We start from the raw sequence: 24,504 nt of genomic DNA, 5'->3' as shown, positions 1-24,504 counted from the left end.
GCAATTCGTGGCCCCATCCTACGCAAATAGGTGCAAGATCCAATTTTACTCTTAAGAGAGTTAAAAACTTGTTTCACATTCTCATCACCTTTTGCATACTATTTAAATTTTCTGACTGCTTGGATCCTTTTAAACTGTCATGTAAATTATCTTCTTGTTTCACTGATCTAATCACAACAGTCATCCAAGCCTTTGAGCTTTTACTGTGCCTCTGCAACAGACACCCTCTGCTCTGTCTTTATGGCTGTTCCTAGTTCAGACCAGCCTCATCTAGAAAATAATAAATACCTTAGGCTGATCCTAACAATTTACTGGTGTGTCTAGCTGGTACTACTAACCCCTCAGTTTCTAACCCAAATATCCTTTCTCCTTTCCCCCATCCCTGCCTTGTGTCACCCTTTCTCATAATGACAGAGAACCCCCAAAGTACCAGCACAGATTAAGACCTGCCTCATATCCAGCATTTCTCTAGCAAATACATAAACCCTCAATTCCTTCTCCTTTTTATCTGGAGGAGCTTCAGATAGTAAAGGCTCTCAGACCCTCCTTACCAGAAATCTGAACTATGCTTCTACCTAACTGAGCATGACATGTCTCCCCACTGCCTTTTTTTCTCTTTTTTCCATCTGGCTAGTCTAAGAATATTTTTTGTTGGCATCTAAAATTGAAAAAAACCCTCTGAAATACTTTGGCAGTGTCAATAATCAGATCCTTACTTTACTCTGAGAATTCTAAATAAGAAAAAAGCATTTTATTAAGAACCATGAAAAGCAGAGTTAACACTATCAGTTACTTGCTTAAGTAAGTTTTCTTCCAACTTCAGTTTAAGTAAACTGATGAACTACGTGCTTTAATGTTAAAAGCAAGACTAAACTTTAATGTCAACAGTACAACCAATATCTATAGTTTAAGAGTAACCAGAGAATAAAAACAGTTCATGAAAGAGCTTTTTTCTGGAGTAAATGAGGAATATGTGACTGTTTCTGTTGAGATACATAGATTGTGCAAAACAGAACTGTCATTGATATTTTAAATGGTCATTGCATAGGCAAATCACGGTAAAATAAGAGGATAAAAATCCATCTCCATTTTGACACAGAGTCACAGACAAGGAATGATAGGGACAATTACTGAGAAGAGTAGGTTAAAGATGCTGCAAAATCCCTGTTGTCACCTTCAAGTCTGCCATTTTCTGCATCACAAGGTGCTGTGTAGATACAAGGTTGCCTCCTTTATTCACAGTACCACTCATCCTGTGGTAAATCACACAAAACACCAGGTGAATTCAGATATTCTACTTCTTCAAACTTTCAAAAAGTTATCTGAATGAATGAAGCCAAGTTATCTGCTCCTCAGTAAATTAAAACCTGTGTACTTTCATTTGGCCTGCCACTAAAACTGGTCAAATGTTTATTACCTCCAGACCACAGAAATTATGCTTTTTAAACACATTTCCAAATCAAGGTGAAAGCTAATAATAACCTATTATTTGGTCAAAAAGGTAACCATATGCTAAAAGTAACCATGAATGCTAAAACAAAATAAGAGAGTTATTTCACTGCTCCAGATCAATGGGTATTTTTGAGTTCAGATTCTTGTAAATACTCAGAAAAATAGATTTGTTTAACCACATTCCATTATCCAAAAGTACCCATTAATAACCCTAGCATGTAGCAAGCCCTATACATTGCAGCCCTGCCCTGGAATGCAGTTAGTTCTTACATAAATCTAGACATCATAGACTCATCCAGCCTCAAGCCAGCAGAGCAAATGGACAGCAGACAACCCACATTCCCATCAGTTTCATGCTGTCACACAGAGCACATGCAGCAAGAATCAGATCCCTGTGCCAGCTACTTTTTTCTCTCAGACAAAATAATTAAAACGAGCTGATTACAATTTTTCCTAGATAAAGACCAGCTTTGACATATTTTTCAAATGTGTGCATGTAGCAGCATGTGTATGTTAGCACAAAGCAGCTTTCCTGTAGAAAGGTTGTTTTTCCCAGCTCCATAATGGTTCAGATATGTCAGGAAAAGGAGGAAGCTGTTCTAGGCAGAATTTGCCTCAAGACTGGATGATACAACTCAAGAATTGTAGCCAAAAGGGCCACAAGGTGTTTGAGCTGGGGTTAGGAAAAGGGAAAGAAATATGCTCATCTGCAAGTTACTTAGGGGCAAGTGGAGTTTGGGGATCATCATCCTGTCCTTCATGGCCGCATCCTTTTTGATTTTTTGTCCATTTTTAAATTGCAAAGCTTAATTTTAGACTAGCATCTTTCTATAGATACTTTTATTTGGTATAATTAAACAATCAGTAAAAATTAAGCAATTATTACAATAAATATCCCCCTTACTGCAGGTCATCTTTCAAAATTCAGAAGAAATATTGCTTGGATTATTTTACATCAAAATCCAAAAGACACATAGTCTTTTGCTGAGCAAGGTAAAACTAAAATGGGCAAAGAATCCCAATTTATTACTCAAGCTGTGGAAAAATAGTTCAAGACAGAGTCACAGATAAAATGTTGGGATGTTAATTGTATCACATAATTAAATTGTGAAACAACAGAAATCAGATACAAGCATGCAGAGTGGTTCCTCTTTTGATTTGTGCACACCACGATAACAAGAGCAGTATCTGAACTCACAGATTACTCATTTTCACCAGAGCTGGCTTGGCAGGAAACCACACATGATCTCCAGCCTTACCAGGCTGGCCAGACGCCAACCAATTTCATGGCTGAAAAATGCAACGATGAACTGAAGCTACTTCCTGAAAATCCTGACAAATAGTAAGATAAACAGACTGTCCCACTGCTTTCATAGTTTTTATGCTAGCACTGACTTTGGGTTTCCACCAGTCCAAGCAACCTTAACCTATGTTCCAGAAACAGCTCTAGTCTAATGAATGGGAACTGTGAAAAACCAGAATAGATCAAGAAGGAGTAGAATCACCAAGCTAAAAGTTCTCTAAGGCAGAAACACTTCTTAAACACTATCAAAAACTCCAAGTCCATGAAAATATTATTCCACGTTTCCTGTTTTTGTTTTTCTGGCAATTCTGGCACCAATATGCTGGAAGATACGTCTGTAAGGATGCTTCTACCCCTTCTCAAAAGGTAAGGTTTTCAAAAGCTCTTGCCCTGAGCATCAAATAGCCATTGTCTCCTTTTCTTTTGCTATTAAGTTTGCTTCACTTGCAGTCACTTTCTATGACTTCTTAAAAGAAGTTTCTCACCAGTAATTCCACCACCTGGCCAATGGCAAGAACTAACTGCTACCACATTGTGCATGGGATGGGTCTCTCACAAGAAAGCCACTCAGAAATATTTTCACTATGCTGCTGACACTTGGCTGTGCCTCCTTCCTCATTTTGTTCACCTCTCTCCTTTTGCCATAACAGTGACTTCAGCAGAGAAACAGACCAAGTTAGATACCTATGGCTTGTTAAAAAAAAGTACTGAAAACAAGATAAGAAGTCCTTAGGGGAAGTTTTGTCAGTTGTTTCAATTGAAGATCTAGGTGACAGGTTTGTTGATCTCCCCTAAGAACACCTTCAATCTCCCTATTGGTTCAGCAAGTTGCAAGAACAGCTGGGAAAGAAAGAAGTGACAGTAATGTAATTCACCTTGCACTAAGTGCAACTTTCAAAAGAAGAAAACAGAAAATTAGAGGGGAAAAGAAGAGCAAATAGGACAAAGACTTCCAGAAGCTAACAGGCAAAAAATAATCATTTTTTTTCTGATCAGATGAAAAACACTGATGGAGTGGGAGCAAAACAAGAAGAGGAATATTTTCTTACTTGCATACCAGCCATATAAAAAGTTTACCAGCTCTCCCCTGCAAGATCTCTGTTATCCTTGTCACCAGTGAAGAGAAGCAAGAGCATGTGAGGAAACCCCTAATTCAGTGCAGTGCATGGTCTCATCCATAGGAAGGTGACTCAAGAGCTGAACAGCTACAAGTTTTGTTCTACTTACACTCTTGTGTGCCAGGTGAGAGAATTTACTTTTACCAATAGAGGATGGCCAAGGCACAGCTGGCATATAGCAAAGATATGTCAGTGACTTCCATGCCTGGATTAATGGTTTTTAGCATGCCAAATTGGCCTTCTTACAGCATTATCTGCCCCTGCATGCAGAAGGTAGAGAATTAAAGAGATGAAGGATTATTACAGGAGATCAGAGATTTTTAATAATGTCTGGCCTCAAGGAAAGACTGACCCACTCTTCTAAACTTGTCATTCCTCCCTTCAATTCCAATTCTAATTTTAAGTCTATTCAAGTTCCCTTCCTCTGGCCCCTGACTCCTGTTGCATGCATGTGTGTGAACACGTGGATGTGTTTACTCTGAACATTTCTACAGCCTCTAGATTTCCTACACTGAAAGCAGACAAGCACTGGCAATGAAACTAAGGCAATTCTCACACCAGCCATGAAGATCTGATACACCTCATTCAACAAGATGTAAAAGTTAGGAGATGTTTACTACATCATGACACAAATGTGATTTTTGCTAACAGCGCAGCAAGTAGACTGTAGCAAAAAGATTATTCACAAGATAAAATGGCCAGACAATATATATTGTGCATGCAAACTATGGACCAAAATGATCTTGTATCTCCAAAAAAAATAGGTACCTGCTATGGATCCAAAACTCTCCAAGCAGAAGTCAACTCTCTGATAGGAAAATAGGACTCACAACTACCTAAGAAAAAGCTTTACCTTCACTAACAGTAGCTCAAAAAGACTTTTAACTTTGTATAGCACACATCTTACTTGGAGCGATCAGGTGGGAAAAGTTGTGATGAATCACATAGGATTGCAGGAACTACTATTGCAGCAAGATGAAATACAAACTGTGAAATTCCACATGGCAAACAGCAGTTATCCTGATCTTCCCCTCATGACTAACACTGGTGCACTTATTTTGTGACAGCATAGCTGTGTTCTGCTCAGCTGTTAACAATAGCTTTGTAAGCAAGTGTTGCAGGGCCTTATGGCTTTTTGATATGCCTATGTAGCTGCTTTTCTTTCAATTTCCCCTACTATGTGCCAGGTTACAAAAACACTTCCAAGCAGCAGATTCAGAAATAGAAAGAGTTCAAGGCCAGGTTTCACACCTGCAACCTTGTAGTTCTGGGCTGTTCCAGCCTGAAGACCAGTCTCATTATAATAAGACCAAGGCTTCCTCTAACATCCAGGTTTTCTGTTTGGTAATTCCAAGTGAAGTTCATGATTTTTTACTCGTGCTTGGGGCAGGAAGGGACAGGGTGGGAGGAGGGAGAAGGAATATTGCCATGTAGCCATTACACGTATCACATTCTACTCTGATAGAGAAATTTAATTGAATGCCACAGCAATTCAAGCAAATTAATTTATCACCCCAAATTAAGACATTGTCTCATGCCAATCCCCACAAAAAAAAAAAATCAAGACCAGCTACTCCTATTCAACACTAAGATATCATTCATAACTGTGCTTCCCTAAATACTTCAAAGGGCAATATAGGTTAGCACAAAGTTTTGAAGGGTTAAGTAGCAGTTCTAATTTTTATTTCCTTTTGAATTCTGCAGAAGAATCTGTTTTCTATATCACTATAAATATGGTATTTAATTTACAGCAGCAAGCTATCACAAACAGCCCACATAATTCCAGAGTGGAGGGATAGGACACAAATACCCTAAAAGAAAAATGCAGCCCATTCGACACTAATGTGCTGTGTCCATGTATGTGTCAAGGAGAAATCTTGGTCCCTAGAGGGTATTCAAATAGAATAAGGAATCAGCAGGCCCTGTGGTTTAAGATTTATATTCTGATTTGTTTAGATAAGAAGTTGCTCTGTAATTGGACAAAGTGCTACACATGACCCATTTCTTGACTCCAGGTGTGACTTATGCAACTTGTGCTGATTCTCTGCTCATCCTGGATGGACTGCATTCACTGCCTACCTTACACAGGACTTTTCTTCCCATATTGCTCTAATAGCCCTGCAAAATTGTTTCATAAGCTCTAAGTCTCTGGCATTGAAAAAAATATTAAAATGAAACAAACAAGTGAAATCCCAAACCTGTTGCATTTGCTACAAGACAAGAAAGGTATATAAAAATCTAAATAAAATTGTAAGGGAACAAAATTTTAGATCTTCATTGTACTCCAGGAGAAACGTAAATAGGGATCTCCTCTGATATGTACTGACTACCCAAATGGAAAATAAAGACTCAATGACATGTTCAGAGCAGGATAAACAACTCCCAGTTCTAGCTAACAGTCTGTCTCTGCATAGAAAGACAATGAAAAATCATTTGTACATAGCTCAGAGTGTAAGTCACAGGAGTGCTGTGCTATTCACTCTAAAATTCATTCAGATAGTGAGGGGAAAAGAAGAAAGCAATTTCCATAGATAAAAAAACAAAAAAACAAAAAAACCCAAACCCACACCAAAAAAAACAAAAAAAACAAAAAAAACAAAAAAAACCTAAATCCTCATTTACAAGGCTAGAAACTCTGGAAATGGTCCTAATGTAAATCTGACAAACCTGCATTTTGTTAAAACTAGAACTTTGGGTCTAGGCCACATATGAAAGTAGCTCAGAGTTCCCCCATTAGGTCCAGTTCTACTTGAGACACTAGGATGTCAAAAAACCTCAGAGTGAAAATTTAGCAACTGGCTTACCACAAAGCAAAGAAGAAAGAGGTTAAAAGAAAAACAGACAGTATCATCTGTGACTTAAGCTGGTCTTTAAAGAAACAAAGATCCTCATGGTAGTAAATATAATCCTTGAATTGTTTTCAAATAGGTTTAATCATCTAATTGCCATGTACAAGGAAGGAAAATCTATGCACTATCAGAATTCAGTACAGCTAATTACTAGAAGGCAAAATAAAGATTTTTATCAAACGCAGTGTGTGTTCTTCAGCTATTATATCTATCAATATTTATATATCTTACAGCCCTTTCTGGGTGGTTGCTGCATACATTTTGCATGCAGTCAAGAAGCTTCTCGACTGCAAACGTGCTTTTAAAAAGAAACCTGGCCTGAACCCTGCATTTCCAATTCAAGCAGTGGAGTCTGAAGCCTGTTAACTCCCTGGAGCAGCTGATAGCTAAAGACTTGTTTCCGCTTTTCTAACAATTTCCTGGTTTGCATAACAATCCTAAAAGAAACACACTCAAGAAGTTTTCCAGCACTGAGAGATTTTGTCTTCAACATAGTTCTAGTTTCAAGGCATAGAGAATATTTATATACAATTACAATAGCTTTAGAGATATATTTGTCTACAAATATATTTACATATAAATATGTATCAGCTGCTTGTTTAAAACAAGATTATGATAATTTTGCCATATCCAGGAAATACAAAACACTGGCTTGTGCCTGGTGCTTAACTCATGCCATTGTGAATAAGGGGGGGCGGGGGGGAGGGAAGGGGTTTAATGTTTAATTTCCTGTTAAAAACACACACAGGATAAAATCTTCCAAAGAGCAGTTATAAAACATGCATCTGTTAGCCAAGAAACTAGGTAAATATGGAATGAAGCCCAGGCTCACTTCTATTCCTTCACCCCCTCCAAAGAAGAAAGCAGCTGGAGGCCATGGAGTGAATTTGGAGGCACTGAGCTCTACTCAGGGACTAGATAATTCATGAGCCTGGCTGATCCACACAGCTGATCCACACTGGGGCAGTGGCTCAGAGTGTGCAGTGATTCAGCTGGGCTCAAGGCACTGCAGTGCTGCATGTGCATGGCACATGTGCCCAGGAGCCACTGTCACAACTGCTGGCCACTGTCCTGACAAGGAAAAGAGCCATGAGCATGTGGCCAGCAGCTACCAACAGCCTGAGGATCCTGCTACCTTTGGTAGCTTTACAGACCACATAGTCACAAGGAGAAATGTTATTCCCAGATCCCACTAAATTTTCACCTGCAGCAGTTCAGCCTTCACCATGGTTTTAATATGTACCATGATGTATTAGGCTATTCTGCAGCTCAGCCCACTGCAAATCCCAGACAAGCACAAAGTTCTGCATTAAATATAACTATTACAGCCTTTTACAATCCCAGCTCTTTGCCAAGATGCCCAAACTGGATGAGAATATGGACTGCATTTAGGCAAAATAGAATCTTTGTAACAGGTTTCAACAGTAGCACTGTATTTTTGGTTCTTACAATAAAAACAACCCACCAAGTGCTTTCTGTCTGCAGTGTTTGGGTCAAAGGCAACTCCTCAGTGCACACCTTGCTCCATGGATTTGGAGAAGTTGTGGTATTTTTGTTGCATCCTGCTAGGATTCACATTCAAAATTAGATGTAAAGAGCTCCGTGAGTGGTTTCAGGTTTGTTTTGTTTTTCAAATGAGGATAAATTTATTATTGCAGATGTAGCTCAAGAGCTTTCTTAGCTTTTGGGAGCATATTATTCAAATTAACACAGTTTAAGCTCTTTAAGCAGATACACCTTAAACATCTTCTAGTCAAGGCATTTATTTTCATGCTTGATCCAAGGAAAGAAAGGCACAGATTACATATCTCTGGTGAATTAAATCCAATGACAGGAATGCTGAGTTTCTTGCTGACTCTTTGCAAAACTGGCTTTGAAACTATAAACCGCCCTAAGTTTATTTCTAAAACCTGCACTTAACAGCTGTTGTAGGTATTTGTGTTCTTGCCTTATGAAATCAACCCGTCACCCACCAATTTAGTGACAGTTCACCATCGAATCTCTTACTACTGCATGAGTTCAAAACCTTCCTGTTTATTTTCAGTTGCTGTAACTGGACTTTGTGCCCTGATCTCATGTGAAAAGATGATTGGCTAAAAACATTAAGAGAGAGAAAAGGAATTGGGTGGAGAAAAACTGTAACACAAAATGAGCCCTGACTTGCCTCCTCAGGACTGTACGTACCTCCAAGCAATGAAATTTCAGGAAAATTATTATGGTTTTGGCCAACAGTCAGAATATATAAGATGTTATACACCCTTTGCTTCACTGTATGCTGCTACTGCAGACTCCATTTTTTTTCATTGCTTTTCAGTGGTAAGGCAAATTGACAAGTATTTACTGCTAGTTACAGCAAGGTATTAAAGATTCAAGGGAAGTAGTGGCATTCTCCAGTGCAGTGGTGACCTGAGCCTTTAATCCAGATGAATTTAACTGTAAAGTGCATTAGCTCTTCTCATAAAAGATTTGCTTTAATTTTAGTTCTCTCTCCATTTATCTTATGGCTGTGTAATCTTCAGTAGAGGTCAAAGAGATTTCCCCAAAGAAACAGGAGCTGCTTCTTTTTTAGAGGAGAAGAGCACATTTAAGACAGCCCGTCCTACTTTTAAACATAAGTCAGAGGACAGTACTCCCTGCTGTCCTCCCTCTGTAGCTCTCCTTGCTTCTTTGCATGTTCCAAAGCAATTAAACCAGCATGCATGTGCATCCACACATGTATACAAATGAAACATGAAATGAAAACACCTCCTGGAGATAGGGTATACAGCACATCTGATGAAAGCACTGAAATTATTACTAACATCTTACCATCATCCAACTCCAGGCAGAGATTGTAAACAGCCAGAGGCCTCTTAATACGCTGTCCTTGTCTTCTTGACTGCCTTGGTGGGGCATTTGGAGGAGATACTGACATAGAGATTGGCTCAGGGAAAGTAGCATCAGGCAGGGTTTTGAAAATCTGCAATCAAGAACACAAAGGGTGTTAATTATTTATCATGAAGAGCAACCTGTGCAATGCAACTGTAAACCATTATCAAACAACATTTGTTTTGGATTTCATTCAAAGCAGACAGTAGCCAAAAAATCCATTCCTTCAAGTTTGGGAGTATGCCGTGGGTTTTTAATGAGTGCTTTTAAAATAAATAAATAAATAAATAGATAAATATAATATGGAAATAACCAAGAGCACTGTCTACACATTAACCAAGCTGCCAATCAGTCAATTCTAAAACAAAGCATTTGCAGACACACTTACCATCTAGGATGGAGGAGAAAGAGAAAATGAAGGGTACTAACTTAGGAACCAGTAGCCAAAATTCTTTATAGCTTTAGCTAGAAGCTGTAATTTTTCCAGAATAGCCATTTTAATTTTCTAAGTTTGTGTTACCATTATATCAATCATTGTAATTAAAGAAACACCACACTCTTGAAGAAAGGAAGGGGAAAATTTTGTGGGCAGGGGTTTTTAATGAGAAGTACCATAGTAACAAACCATGTGAGAATTTATTCTATAAACTATTGCATATTGAGACAATTTTATATTAAATACTGACATTCACAAAGATGCAGATAAAAAGGATTGCATTTCCTGTCAGCATTTTAATTTTTGAGTCATGACCATCAGCACCACTCCACACAGAACACCACATCATTGCTCTCTGAATTAACCAACAACACAGATTCTCTGTAGCTGATAGCATTTTTACTTCAGCTGTTACACAAAGGGGACAGTCTAGCAGTCCTGATTTATTACTAGAAATTATCAGTGTGCTGGCATGCAATTTACCAGCAGCCTTCTGTAAGTGATCATGGCATGAAAAAATTTGCTTCATATGTATTTCAGCAAAGACAAAGCAGCAGATAAAGAAAAATACAAACAGGAGTTGTGTAAAAAAACTCTGTGTCTGTACAGCACCTCACAGCAATGCAATACAGGGATATAACAAGATATAATGAAACAGAAACTTTATAATATTTTCTGTAAGGATATGTGGCAAAGAGGAGAGCTGCAATCAATATTTGAAGGAGAAGCTTCTCATGAAGTAGAAATTCATGCAGAAACTATAAAGGGACAACACAGATAATACTTTTTTGGATAATAACAGCATGTGTCAGGTGCAGTATGACACTAAAAGCCAGACAGGTGAGAAACAATGCCATAAGCATCCTGTTGTAAGGCACTCAAAACACCATGTTAAGAGTACTAGGAACCCTAAATGCCATCATATCCTGGCCTACTAACTCTGAATATTAATGAGTAGGAAGGAGATGACTCAAGATCCCATGTATGCATTGATTTACAGCTATTTAATCATCACTTTTGAACTGGAAGGTAAAAGACTGGGCTGATACAAAATAATCAAGATGATGACTATTTAATTGTCCTTGAATTAATGAATATTCCACACAAAACAGTGGAAGAATAATCTATTCCCAAAACTGGGCAGCAGTGGGCCAGAAGCTCATGTATGGCATGCAAAGGAAAGCTCCAGTGGAAACATTACCTTCCTTCCCAGTAAGTGAATGTTGCCAGGGGGGAGGTAAAAATGCTGTAATTTGAAGCTCCCCATCCCAGCATTAGGAAAACTGTCTCCCCCTCCTTCACATGCTTATGAACAAGGGACTATGAGAGAGCACCAAAACAGCAGCTCTCTAAAAACAAAATGTTTACAAAGAAGAGAGGAAGCTGTCCAACCTGGCTCTCCCCAGTACAGACACAGCAGCACTCTCAGCAGTGACAAAGCTCTAGTTGTGCTCAGAGTCCTAAAGCCATTCCTTAAAACATGATGCAATATATAATAGTGAAATCTAATGAGCACCTCCGTGGCACTTGGCTAACAGTACCACACTGCCCCCTTATGTGTAAATACAAGGCTAGACTGAGCAGGTTTAGGGATAAATATTTGCTTCTGAAAAATTCAAAGGTACCAAAACTTGAAATGCCATCTCTTCCATGGACTAAGCATTGCATTTGGGCTCTCTGGAAAACAATTCTCTGCCAAGAGGTTTCAGCATGTTGTTTACTATGTCACATTCCACAGCTGTGTTTATTTCTACAGCCTTATCCACAGATCTCTGCTGAAATTAGTGATGGCGAGAAGAACAAGTATTTCCCAGGAGTACTTCATAAGAGATGAGCTTTCTTGTATTCATCTGGGTGACTTGCACAGGTTGGAGTGAAGCTGTTCAGTGTTTTTCAATTGTCTCTCACAAATATTGCAATATACTCTTCCAAAACTATTAGCATGAGAAATTGAGAGTCACAAAGGCAAAAGACAAAAAGACTTTTTGCTCTTTCAAGCAGTTCATGGTTGTGTTCATCCTTACTTTGGTATCTTTTTTGGTCTTTTTAGTAAGAAAATAAAATCCAGCCCAGCCCTAACTAGACATTTTTTCAGCAGCAGAAATCTCATTCTGTTTTAGGGCAAAGCCTCAGCTCACACTACAGTTTTGCAAATGAGAATATCTGAAAAGCAAGCAGGACATCAACCTCCACATTCAGAAGTGCACATACAGCATTCAGCTTATGTTTCTTGCTTTATTTTCACCTAAATAGACAAATGTGTTTCATCATGGCTTGGATGTCTGTCTGCTACATGGACAGAAGCACTGTAAGGTCTGCCTGAGAATGAGGGGATGATGACCTGCTTGAGAGAAAAGTTGGTTTTGGTTTTATTCAAATTTGCTTCTAACTTTATTAACCATTTAAACATCACTGAAGCATAAACGTTTCATGGATAATAGCTAATAGGAGTACTGTCCTGCACAACAAACAGCTGTTATCAGATGCATGGCAAGGCAGCCACACATATCCAATTGGAGGGAAACTCCCCCAAGGAAGAACAGATTGGAATATGCTGTTCAAGAGATGATTGCTTTGCTACTCAAAAAACCCACGCTCCCTTAAGGTCAGACCTACCACTATCACTCATCTGGCCTACAGAAGTCACCACAGTTTAGAATAATTTCTGTAATAAAGAGTGAAGTACATTCATTGAATTACATCATTCTAGAAGCAATAAAAATATACTAAGCCAACCTCAAAGTTTAGATCCACAGTCATATCCATTCTTAACAAAGTTTTTGAGACTGTGGTCAAACTACATGAGATTTATAGAGTATCAGATCTCTAGAATTTAGTTCTCAAAAGCACTGGCATCCTTCTAATGACCTACCTGGGAGTAAACTCTGAAGCTAAGTGTAACAATTTACACTTGGGAAAAGACTAATATATGTAGTACTCAAAATTTTAATCCAGCAACAAATCCCTCTGTTAGTCAGTCCCAGTTAGTCCACTATTGTAAATAGTTCTTTAGGTCTTATATCTTATATAAAAGCAGAATTTCAAAGTGCACACTGAATGAACGAGAGGATGAATCTCCAAAGCTGCAGTGTAAAAGTTACAACAGAAAAGATGAAACTCTGGTGAAGCAATTTAAAACTCTGCTAAGTCTGACCTATTTCTCTCTATGTAGGAGTATAAAATGGATGCTTTACAAGGCTAAACAAACCACAAACCATCTTGGGCATACAGCACTAATAACAGCTCTGTCTAGAGCAGTGAGCCCAAGATCATCCCTACATATAACCATTCCAATTCCTAAATCTGTGTCCCACAATGTCTATGGCAGCATTTCTTAAGAGTAATGAGCCAAATTCAACATATTATCATACTGTATTCTACCAGCAGATCCACATGGCAGCAGCCCAAGGAATTTTGCCAGATTCCCCTTAATCTGCAACAACAGTGTTGGACTCTAGATCCTGAACTCTTACGAGAGACGATTTTAGATATTCAAAAAACCCACGGCTGGGAGGATTTAACTTGACTTATTCCACAAGTTTATGACTAGATGTATAGCTGTACATGGAAATGTAGATTAGATTCTGCTGCTACAAGAGAATACTGATCTGTTTGTTCTGGTCTCAAGCAGAACTAATTAATGAATTTCAGTATGTTTGCCAGGAATCACTTTAGGAAAAGACCCAGACATCAGGTCATCTCTGTCTGCTTTGTTTCACTGGGGTAATTAAAATTTCCTCTAAAAATCAGTGGGAAGCAAACAGCGAGAACAAAGAGGGATGAAAAAGAGGGGAGAAAAAACTGGAGGCTTAGTAATAGAGCTAATGAGGATAAACTTATAAAAAATCAGTTTAAAGCTGTGCCATGATTTTGTTGCAAGACAAAACCCTTCTCACTCTCATAACACCAACCACACAGAACATGCATCTATCTCCTTGGAATACACAAACACAAACCAGAGCACCAGAAGTCACTGTGTAATGCAAAGGAAGCTAGAACATGCAAGGTCATTGCAAATTCTTCAGAATTCCACTAGTGGGATAGGCTCCACTACTACATTCACATGTTATAGAGGAGAGTATTTTTCAAGACAAGAACAACATAAGTTTCTATTTGGGCAGTTTCCCTCCAATACCAACTTGATTTGCCATTGTTAAGTAAAAGACACAAACACAGACACTTCTACTAGTGCTCATAATATAAAATACCATCCAGTTATGGCACATGTACTTGCTCTCCCCTTACACATTTTATCCCTATGGTACCCTTGCATTTCCATGACAACTGGCTATAATATATGCTGATCAAAGAAAATTTTATACACTAGCAGTTAATGGGATAGTGTAAGAGGAGCTTATCACCATGGTCTTTCCTTGACTGAGCTTCTTTTCAATGTAAAGCAAGCCCAGTTCAGGTTAAACCCAGCAATCTGCACAAAACCAAAAATCATATATTTATATTAGAGACAAAAACACTAAAAAAAGGCCAGCTGTCTTTGCAGTTCACAGTATGCTCTTACTCAGATTAATTTTCAAATTTTCTTTTCCTCTTAGGATAATGAAGACAGTGGTCGTACCCTGCTTTTTGCCATTTTCTGAAACTAAAGCAATGATGTCTTTTATGTCAAATTACAATTTTACTGTAGATAAAAGCATTTCAGAAATTGCAAGGTGAAAATAAGCATTCTAAAACACTACTACAGTAGTTCAGCCACTAATTATAACCACTAACCACTAATTGTAATCCATTTTTTAACAGTAAAAACCACATTCAATAGCATGAAAAGTTCTAGGGTTTTTATTCCCTATTTGAAGGGATTACAGAAGCTAATTGGAGTTATTAAAAGTTTAATCATAATAGAAGTTACAAAATGCCAACTTCTAGAGAGTTAGGACAAAAGTTTTATTTCAAAACTGATTTCTGAACCAATTCTAACAATTTTATAAGACTTCCAGAGTATTAAAATCCTTTTTTAAAAGATCCTTTGTTATTGTAGTTTCTTTCTGGTTCACATTTTTACTTTACTATGGACAATGTTACCTCAACATGTTTCATTCCTGGTTTTAGACAAAATGATCTATTTCTTTTTCTTGTTCACAAACACAATTCAATAAATAAAAACTATATGCACCAGGAATTCTTGATATCTAAACAGAATCTGTGTTCAGTGTGCAAAATGTGATTAAAGTTGATTACTTCTAAAATTCATATTCAATATTTGTTAACATTTACAAAATTCTCCAAGAAAAATTATCAACTTCATCAGAATTCTTAAATAACTTAACTCCTAAGGTTACATTGTGTCCACTCCAATACAGGTGTGCCTGCCTCAAGTTAGTTATACTGACTTTTGCACTTCAACATGCAATACATACTACTTATATACTGCATAATATATAATAATATATTATATAATATATATATTATAGTAATATTTCATGCATTTATATACTGTATAATATATAATATATACTATTTATATACTGCAAAACATGATTTTATGTACAGTGCTTTCCACGAGATTGCATAAGATGCAGATTTTCTGAGGCTTTGGATCGTGAGGCTTGAAATCCACTACAAACCACAAAATATCTTCATACATTATTCACAATCATTATATTGGGGTGCAGAATCAGATGCAGAGCTGAAAACTACCTGTGGCTCAGTCTCTAGAGGGCCACCAACCAGAAAGCATCAATAATGCTCTTGATGCTGCCTGGCACTCACTGTTGGATTACAGAGCAACAGTGGATGCAGCCTGGAAAGTAACCAGGTGTAAGTCAAAAGGAGAAACAGGAAACATCCTTGGCTGTGAGCCAAACCACAAAGCTCTCTAAATAAATAAATTAAAGTTGAATCCATCCAAGACAGCCTTTTCTTCATTACAAAGATATCATTTGCTGAGCCCATCTGCCTGGCAGCTGGACCACCCCTTACTAAATGAAACATTGCTTATAGGGATTTGTGGACACTGAGTCTCAATGAGTCTCAATCTCCTTCTGACTGGAGTATCTGCTATCTGCTCTTCTTATACAAGAACAACTACAGATCTGGACAATCTGCAAACTACAAGTGTGACAAAAGAACCCAGGGAAGTTTCAGACAGACCTGATACATCAGTAGACTGTAATTGCCACTCATGTGCCCTGATTGCCTTGAATTGTGTAGTTCAAGTTTTGAGACGTAATGAACAAACTAAAAAGCCTGCAAAACACAACATTACAGTCTGGAGGACAGCTGTGAAGGAGGGGGGAAAAAAAAAAGAAAACCATACCAAGGTTACAAACACGTGTCCTTTGATCACTCACGAATTATGAGTTTGTTGAGTCAGCCTTTCTAAAAGTAGCACTCCTGATACAAAGCCTGCAGCTTCCACTGTATCACATAGCACTCCACTTTTTAACAATTCATGAGAAGAACCCTCCTGATGGCAGCCCATTTGCTGCTACCAACCAACCCATTTCAGCCATCAAGGGAAATGAGAGAGTTAACCACACACCAGGCTGGGAATACCTCCACGTTCATCCACTGCACCAGCAGGTTCACCTTCCCTTCTGTGCTCACCTACTCTAATTCACACCAAGGAGAATACTCTATGAAGGTTATCTTTCCCTGTTACACATAATAGCTATCTTGTTTAGTTACAGGAAATACTTAAAGCAGCAGAGAAATACCTTAAAATTAAAAGATTGAATGGGCAATCTAATTGCCTTGATTTCTAAAACATGACACACTCCTCAAAGGAAAATAATGCAGAAGGAGGTTTGCATGTGTTTTCTCTTACAAAGAGTGTGAGAAGTCCTAAGAAGATGAAAGATGGCACCTGGAAACCTCAGTCAAGACCCAGCAAAGACAACAGCTGTGGCCAAACAAAGCACAGGTAACACTGATCTGCCCTCACTCGTAATAGATATATATATATATATATATAAACATATACACACAAAACCACCATATATTACACACCTATTTTACTACAGATTTTATGAACAAATAATATAGTTAAGTATAAAACCTCACACTGACCCCCTGCCACACTGTTATCAAGCAAAGCATCAAATTATTTCATCAAAGAATGAATTTAGATCTTCAAGATCATTGCAAATGACACAGTTTCAACTGTAGGCAACCACACAGCCTCACCAGCATTTTCTTGATACAGATATCCTTGCTGCCATTACAAGGATTTATACCATCATTGCTTTTTCAAATATTTTCTGCTCATTGTTTTTGTTAAAATACACATTTTACCTTGCATTATGACTATATGCTCTTTGGAGGCAAAGAACACACTGTTCCACTGTATGTCCAAATGAAATACAGATGCTTTACTAGTGCAAGTAGCATGCACTTGAAACTATTGGAAATAAAAGTACTATCAGCTGACTGCCACATATTTTTAATACAAAAATCTGTTTAATGGTTTGAATTACACTAGCCCTTCTGGTAAGGCAAAAGCTTACTAGAATTCTAAAGAATTGCAAAAAACATTATGTCACACAGTTTCTTCATAAGAATTTACTTTTTAACTTTTAAGAAGCACAATTTTTCTCTCTTCATGCCCCTTGCAAGATTTTACAGAATATTTTTTTTACTAACAAGATTTTATTTAAGAGCAATGGGTATTTTAGCAGTCTCCAGTAGGACTTCTCCATTGCTTCCTCCGCCTCCACACATGCAAGCACAGCACCTGAATCAAAACTGAAGCAAATATTAGTCAGTTGAATTCCACTCCTTTATCATCCTTTCTCTTTCCTTACTTAGGAACATTTCTTGTAGGCAGCAGAAGATGAGATCATTATCACTTTGAAATGTATATGGAGTAGAGGGAAGTTTCCCCAAATTAACTGAAGATGAGGTAGGCAAATCAAGAAGTCAGAAATCTATGTACTATTTCTTTGTGCCATGTTTTTGAAGCACAGCATCTCAGCAGGTCTCTTCCACCCCTGAGATCATGACTTTTGTTTTGATTTTCTTTATTAATATAATATGATTTCTCACAGTGCATGTTATGTTTCTTTTGGACCAGTCTAGCAGCATACCAATCCAGGTATTGATCCAGACTGCTTCTAATATCATCAACTGCAGTCACAAACGTGAGCAGAGATTTGATATTCAGTCTTCTTACTATGCATAGACCACATTCAGAAAACGGGAGTCTTCTAAACTAAAAAAATTAAAATATTTGCAGTCAATTTACCACCACATGTGTGTGTCTCATATGGAAGGATTTTATGCTATCCAAAGGGCAGAGAAAGGATTTCAAGGGTTTGCTCACACTACAGTGGAACAAAAGAGCTGCTCTGACTCCTACCAGAATTTCTTTGTTGTGTCTGTTGCCCTTTCTGCTTGAGACTCAGCCAATGATTAAGGCATGTAATTAGAATTAAGTTCAGGAACAGTTTCAATGACACTTCTGATTAGCTACATGCTTCAAGTTAAACACGTGCTGAACAGCCTCCTGAATACCCTCACGTGTTTTTACCACAAACTCTGCACTAATAGAGATACTTTCTGTCATTTCTTCCCCTCTCCAAGTCCAATGTTTGTTAACTTGAGAAACATTCAGCTTGTGAAGGTTTCAAATTGCTGCACCACAGCAAACCACCATAATTACTGCATTGCTTCTTGGTCCCCTTTGCAGCCAAAGGCAAAGCAACAGGAAAGCTGAAACAAGCCCTCTTTAGTACTTCTCATGTGTCCCTTCATGGGCCTTCAAAAGATCTGCTCTGTTGCCAAAAAATAATCTGAAGTTTACGTGGTGGCGTGGCATTCCACCCTAAAGCATTTACCTGCAACAGAACTGCTGGATTGCCAAGGGGAGACTGTGCTGCTTCATGCTCTAAAACAAACAACTGACTTCACCAGCTTCCATTCCTTATGTCTCACCAATATTGCATGTATTATGCACTCTAATACGTTTTAAGGCAAGATTTTTCAAGGATTACTACATGAGGTTGATGTTGGCTTAAGAGCTCAGTAGTATTAAATTCTTCTCTTCCCTTTTTAGCTTAAAAAAAAAAAAAATCATGAAAGTACCAAAAGTATGAAAAAAAAAAAAAAAAGTATTTCATTTTAAAAATTCCCCTTAAATCAAAGCTAAGCCAACGACATTTTGTCTAAAATGTGTAAAATCTTTCCACTTTATGGAAAGATTGATAGAGAAGAGGTATCTGCCCTACATATAGGAACTACTGAGACTTTCAGCATGAGTGCCTTTGAGATAATTATGACCATAGGTTGTTTGAACTTGAGAAAAAGGTATCTTTTATGAAGCCTTTCCTCAGATTCTGGCCTTCCAGTCTCCAGAAGGAACCTCTGTCTAGCCCCTAGCTTTTCTCCTTCTAATTTTCTTTCACTGTAATTTTCATTTTCTTTCTGTTTTTATAATCTTGCTATTTGTACTCACTATTCTTACCTCCCCCATACGCTGGTTTAAGTATTCCAGTCCCACTGAGATTTTTATTCCAACCTCCTCCCTCATCTTCTTTCATTTCTTAGACTTTTTTTATCCTGGTGCTTTTTTTTTTTCACCTTCTTAAAATAACGTTCAGGGAATTGAGAAACCAAAATGGCTCACATTACCACTGAGGCATCTCTAAATGGCAAATAAATAAACCCTTTGAATAGTGACATTCACTCCAAGAAGATGCCAAAACATTATAACAAACAGCAAGATAAACATGTGCAAGCTCTTCATGCTGCTGTGGCATGGACCACCCTTCTTCCTCACCACAAGTCGGAGAAAAGATCAGAAGAGCTGAAATGTCCAAGATTTCCAATCTGTTAAGCCCATGGGAAGAAAAATTAATTGAAACCCTTGAAACTCTCTTACAGGAGGCAGAGAAGAGAAATTAAATCCTTGTTTTTAGGGGCCAAGTTGACTAAGACTTTTCATTATAAATTACCTAAAGGCTAAGATTGTTCCAGGCACTGTACAAGCACAGCTGCAGACAGCTCCTGAGCTTGTTACCTCAAAGCAAAATAAACATAATGATGAGACACAAACATGAATTTCTTGATGCTTCTCTAGTGAAGAGAGAGATACAGGACACAAAATCTGGCTAGCCTACCCTTATCTGGCTGCCCTTACCCTATAACCATAGGACAGAAGCAAAGCAAAACATTTTACAGGTCTAATTATCCAATGGATTGTCCTTGCTTTCACAGCAGGTGAGTCTGAAGGTCCTGAGTAAAATATCTCAGCTTGGATCTAGTTTTTGCCTTTTTCTTCCAAAGCAGAGATCTGTTGGTGCAGCTTGCCCTCTGAGTGGGCACTGTGAAATACTCTGCCTGGAAGAGATTTGTCTAGAACTGACAAAAGCTAAACAATTCCTTCCCTGATGCTCTTCTATCCTTTCCTACTCATTAATCATTGTGCAATTCTAATGCCATTTGAGCAACACATCAGGCTGTATGGTCTAGTTTCATTGTTCCAATCTCAGCATTTTGCAAAACATCCCCTCCTCAACACACTGTAATTGTTTCACAGATATGGTTTAGATGTACATATGCAGCCCATAAACAAGGTGAAAGTGGTGCTGACTGGTTTCTAGCTAGCAGGAAATAAATGTACATATCAAAGTTTTTTTAAAAAACACAAAAACAAACAAAAAAACCAGCTTATTCACAAAGCATGATACTCTTATCTTACAGCAAATCATTGTGTTCAGGTTTCCACACATCAATTGCACAGAAATTCTCTAGTTAGAACCCAGCAAAGTGATGATACTGGAATGACTGCCCCAGGATTTCAAAGCCAATAACCCAATTATGTCTCCTCCTAAAAATGACCAGTGATTCTCATTCAATAAAGCTATCCACAAAAGATATAATAGACATTGATGGAATTTACAAATATTTGAGGAATCCTAACCATTTTTTACCACTTTACTTATTAGGTTACTGTATTTATACCAGAAATTCTAATGGCTACTGCTTCTACAGTTGGAAAGCTTGTTGGTTATTGTTAGAGGGGAAAAGAAATGCCTCTCTGAAGAGTAGCAGAGCTGGAAATTACACATGCACTGAGTGTGAAGGGTCAGTGCACCTCCATCTTGACTCCATCACTCTCCTACAATTCCAAACTTTGCTCCTATCAGTAGAAGCTGCTAAATATTAGCAGAGTCGGAGTAGTGGCTGAATAAAATATTATTTTAAAATATTTTAACCCGCAGCTAGTGACTTTTCCTAGGACTTCACTGGGGCTATAAATAAGAATATCTAATACAAGACTCTCAGAAAGTCTAAAATGCATAGAAATTTAAAATAACAACATAAAATGTACATTAGACTAGCAATGAACTTGCTTGCCTTCAAAAGTAGGTCCTTGGTCTGCCCTAAATGAAGATGGGTCACTTGTAAAAGCAGCATACTCAGTTTGACTATAAAATTTTTGTAATGCTTCGACACACCTCTCCATTGCCTTTGTTATAAATACCCAGAGGTCACACTTGGGGCTGCCTTCATTTTTGGAAGCAGTTCTAGCGTGGGAGAGGTTGCTGCAGGCAGACCACTGATGGCAAGTTCACTGTTAGAAATGGCAATGAAATGACAGAAATCTCTTTAAAAAAATTATACCCTTCTAGTTCTGAAGAAGGCATAATACCAAAGAATTATGGAAAATGATGCAGTATTATACTGATGTACTTTCCATTCCTCACTTCTCTGCATTTTCAGAGAAGCAAGAAAGGCCACTAATGTTTCAAATGTAAAACTGATGTCCAGCTTTTAGAGACATGTGACTGAGCTGGCACAAGAATAGGATGGTGCTAATCTGTGGTGATTTGAATAAACACAACTCAACCTCCACATGTTCTTAAAACACCCTGTCTCTGCTTGCTCTCTCTAGACTTTCTTTAATTTGTGTGGTCACCTCAATAGCTTTAAAATCATGAGCTCAACTGCAAGGTTTACTTTCATTTCTAAGATCCAAAATTAATACCATGGCTTACAGCTCCTGGAATATTTATTGTATAGAACTTGAGCCACATGTGCAGCCCAGTATTTTTCCAGCAGAACAATACCATATCTGCCCAGTGTGCGTGTGAGGACAGCATTACACCCTAAGTCAACTAAGCCAACAAAACCCACCATGTGGACACAGCTCTGCCAACAGCAGCTTTGCCCAGCCTGTATCAATCAGGGGGGAGTGTAATTACATTGTCAGAAAAACCTGAGACATATATTATTTAAAGTAGATAACACTTGACTTAAATAGCCAATTTCAACACTGTTAACCTTTAAAGGAAATAACAATTTCAATGCTCTGAGTCCTTAAGAAAAGAGGAAAAAGCACATCTTGGGATTTTTCCAAAGCACTTTTTTTTTTTTTTTTTTTTCCTTTTTTTTTTTTTTTTTTTGACAGTAAGAGTTAGGTAAATGCTGTCCAGCTCTCAGTACAAAATACCATAAGCATCCAGTTACAGAAGTCAGCTTAGGCACATGGGACTCCCAAAGGAGTACCCAAATAAGGAGACAAGTAAAGGACTATTTTACTATTTTTATTTTTAATTTCAGATCCTCCAGATTACATGCAGTGATATCCTGGACAGTACCTTGTACATATGAGGCACATTAGTAATTGGCAACTTTAGCAACAGCATCAACAACAACTTCTATTTTCAGTACTACCTCAAATACAAAGGCTCAAAATAACACACATTCAGCTGAAAACAAAGGAAGTGTTAATACCTGTCTCTCTCATACATAAAACTAAAAGAGTAAAGTCTTCTTTTTTCCTTTGGGAACTCTAAGATAAAATGAAGACATAAAACAATGACTTCAGACCCTGGTCAAAGTACTTGATGGAAGAGCCAGAAACTGAACTTGGACTTTCTCTTTTCCAGATTTTTATCACTTTTGCTCAGAAAAAAAGCAAATGCAAATATCATAATGCAAATCTACTGGTGTACTATACACACAGAAGCACAACCACTGCCAGGAAATATGCATTCTAAATGTCAGTTCACCTATGAACAGGAATGATTATCAAGGATAAATAACCAAAAGTGCACAGTATATAAAGAATATTCTTTAGAATTAAATTATTGGTTTAATGTCAAACCTAATTCCATGCTTAACCCCATTAAGGCTATAGATTCTTTCAGACAATGCTCACAAATATGAAAATGTAACAAAACTTACCTTCTCATGATTTTCTATCAGGATTTCAACGACAATATTCTGAAACTTCAGGTCCATGATGGCTGCTACAGTTTCTTCCTGTGGCCTCATTAAGGTAGGTCCAAATACTACCCCTAAGTTTGCCACAGTCATTAGATTCTTCTTGGCATGCTTTGAGACACTTTTTGAAAAGAATTGAAGGAAAAAACAGGAAATCGGTTGTGAAAAATTTCCATTACTGTTAGAAACGGCAATCTACAAATGAAAACATTACATTTCCCTAATCTATGTTTTAGAAGTCTACTTAGTGCAAAGTTTCTTCAAATAAAGTCTTACTAAATTCTGGAAAACTGAAAAGCCATTCTTCCACTGGCAACTTAAAAACAAAACCAGTCTCTTACCAAACTTAAATATATAAAATGCACTTAGCCTTGGACCAGGGCAAGTGTGAAACCAACTGAAATTTGCTAACAGATCTCCACTATTCCCTCAGCCAGAATTTGTGAAAAGAAAGTATAATGTTCCCTTTCTCACTTCAATCAAACCCTCAGCTGCTGGCAGGACTGCTAAAGTAAATACTTCTATGGCTTCATTAACGTCTTAGATTTCTGCCTTTCCCGCCAAAACACGCACAGCGTGAGTCAAACGTCTTGTCTGCCTGTGCACATTTGGGTCTTGGGGTGGAGGATGACAGCATCAAAATGGGCTTCAGCTCCAGCCACACTTCACTAAAGCCTTTTGTAGTTAAAGAAAGGTAAAGACAAGAATTCTGACAAGGTAAAAAAGCAGGTCATAACACTCACTTTGCTAAATGTTTCACCAAAATTTCCAGCATCTCTCTGTTCTTTTCTGGGAGTTTGTGGACCAAGAAGTGAACAGCATTGACTCGAGATTCAGGACTCCCACTTTCTATGGGATATAGAAATAAATATCTCAAAAAAATTTAAAATAAGATCCACATAAACATAAACCTTCTCCCACCCCTGCACAGAAACATACTGCACACATTTCACCACTTATGTATCTCCAAACATAGCAACACGGAGCATATGTCCTTGTTTTCCCAAGTAATATTGTTCTAGAATTATCAACTTATTTACTTATTTTGAGAACTTATCTTGCAATCCACCTGCAAAAGGATGCCTTTGTTCATCTATTTTTAAAGACTGATATTGATGCAGTTATTGTTTTGCTGCATTGGACTCATCTGCTTACAAATACACTGCAAGGTGAGCAGCGATGTTACTGGTGCCACACAGAGGAACTGTGCTGTTTTCCATTTTAGCATCATTAACTGATTGTCCTCATGATTAGAATTCAGTTTTGTTGGTACTGTGCACCTAATGAAACTGC

General features: G+C 37.8%; 1 protein-coding gene across 2 annotated transcripts in view; it reads right to left on the bottom strand.

Annotated features, from left to right (window-relative positions):
- ARHGAP10 (Rho GTPase activating protein 10) overlaps positions 1–24,504 on the bottom strand; it is a 135,001-nt gene that overhangs the window by 24,424 nt on the left and 86,073 nt on the right. For both annotated transcript variants that reach the window (XM_079305953.1, XM_079305954.1), the window contains 3 exons: positions 23,955–24,060; positions 23,173–23,332; positions 9,531–9,681 (listed from right to left, as the gene is read on the bottom strand). In XM_079305953.1, coding sequence (XP_079162079.1) covers positions 9,531–9,681; positions 23,173–23,332; positions 23,955–24,060 — 417 coding nt within the window. The remainder of the gene's footprint in view (positions 1–9,530; positions 9,682–23,172; positions 23,333–23,954; positions 24,061–24,504) is intronic.

Source organism: Erithacus rubecula, assembly GCF_903797595.1.
Source record: "Erithacus rubecula genome assembly, chromosome: 5".
In the NCBI taxonomy this organism is placed as follows: Eukaryota; Metazoa; Chordata; class Aves; order Passeriformes; family Muscicapidae; genus Erithacus; species Erithacus rubecula.
The sequence above is the reverse complement of the archived record's forward strand: the minus strand, read 5'-3'. Positions and strand labels throughout refer to the sequence as shown.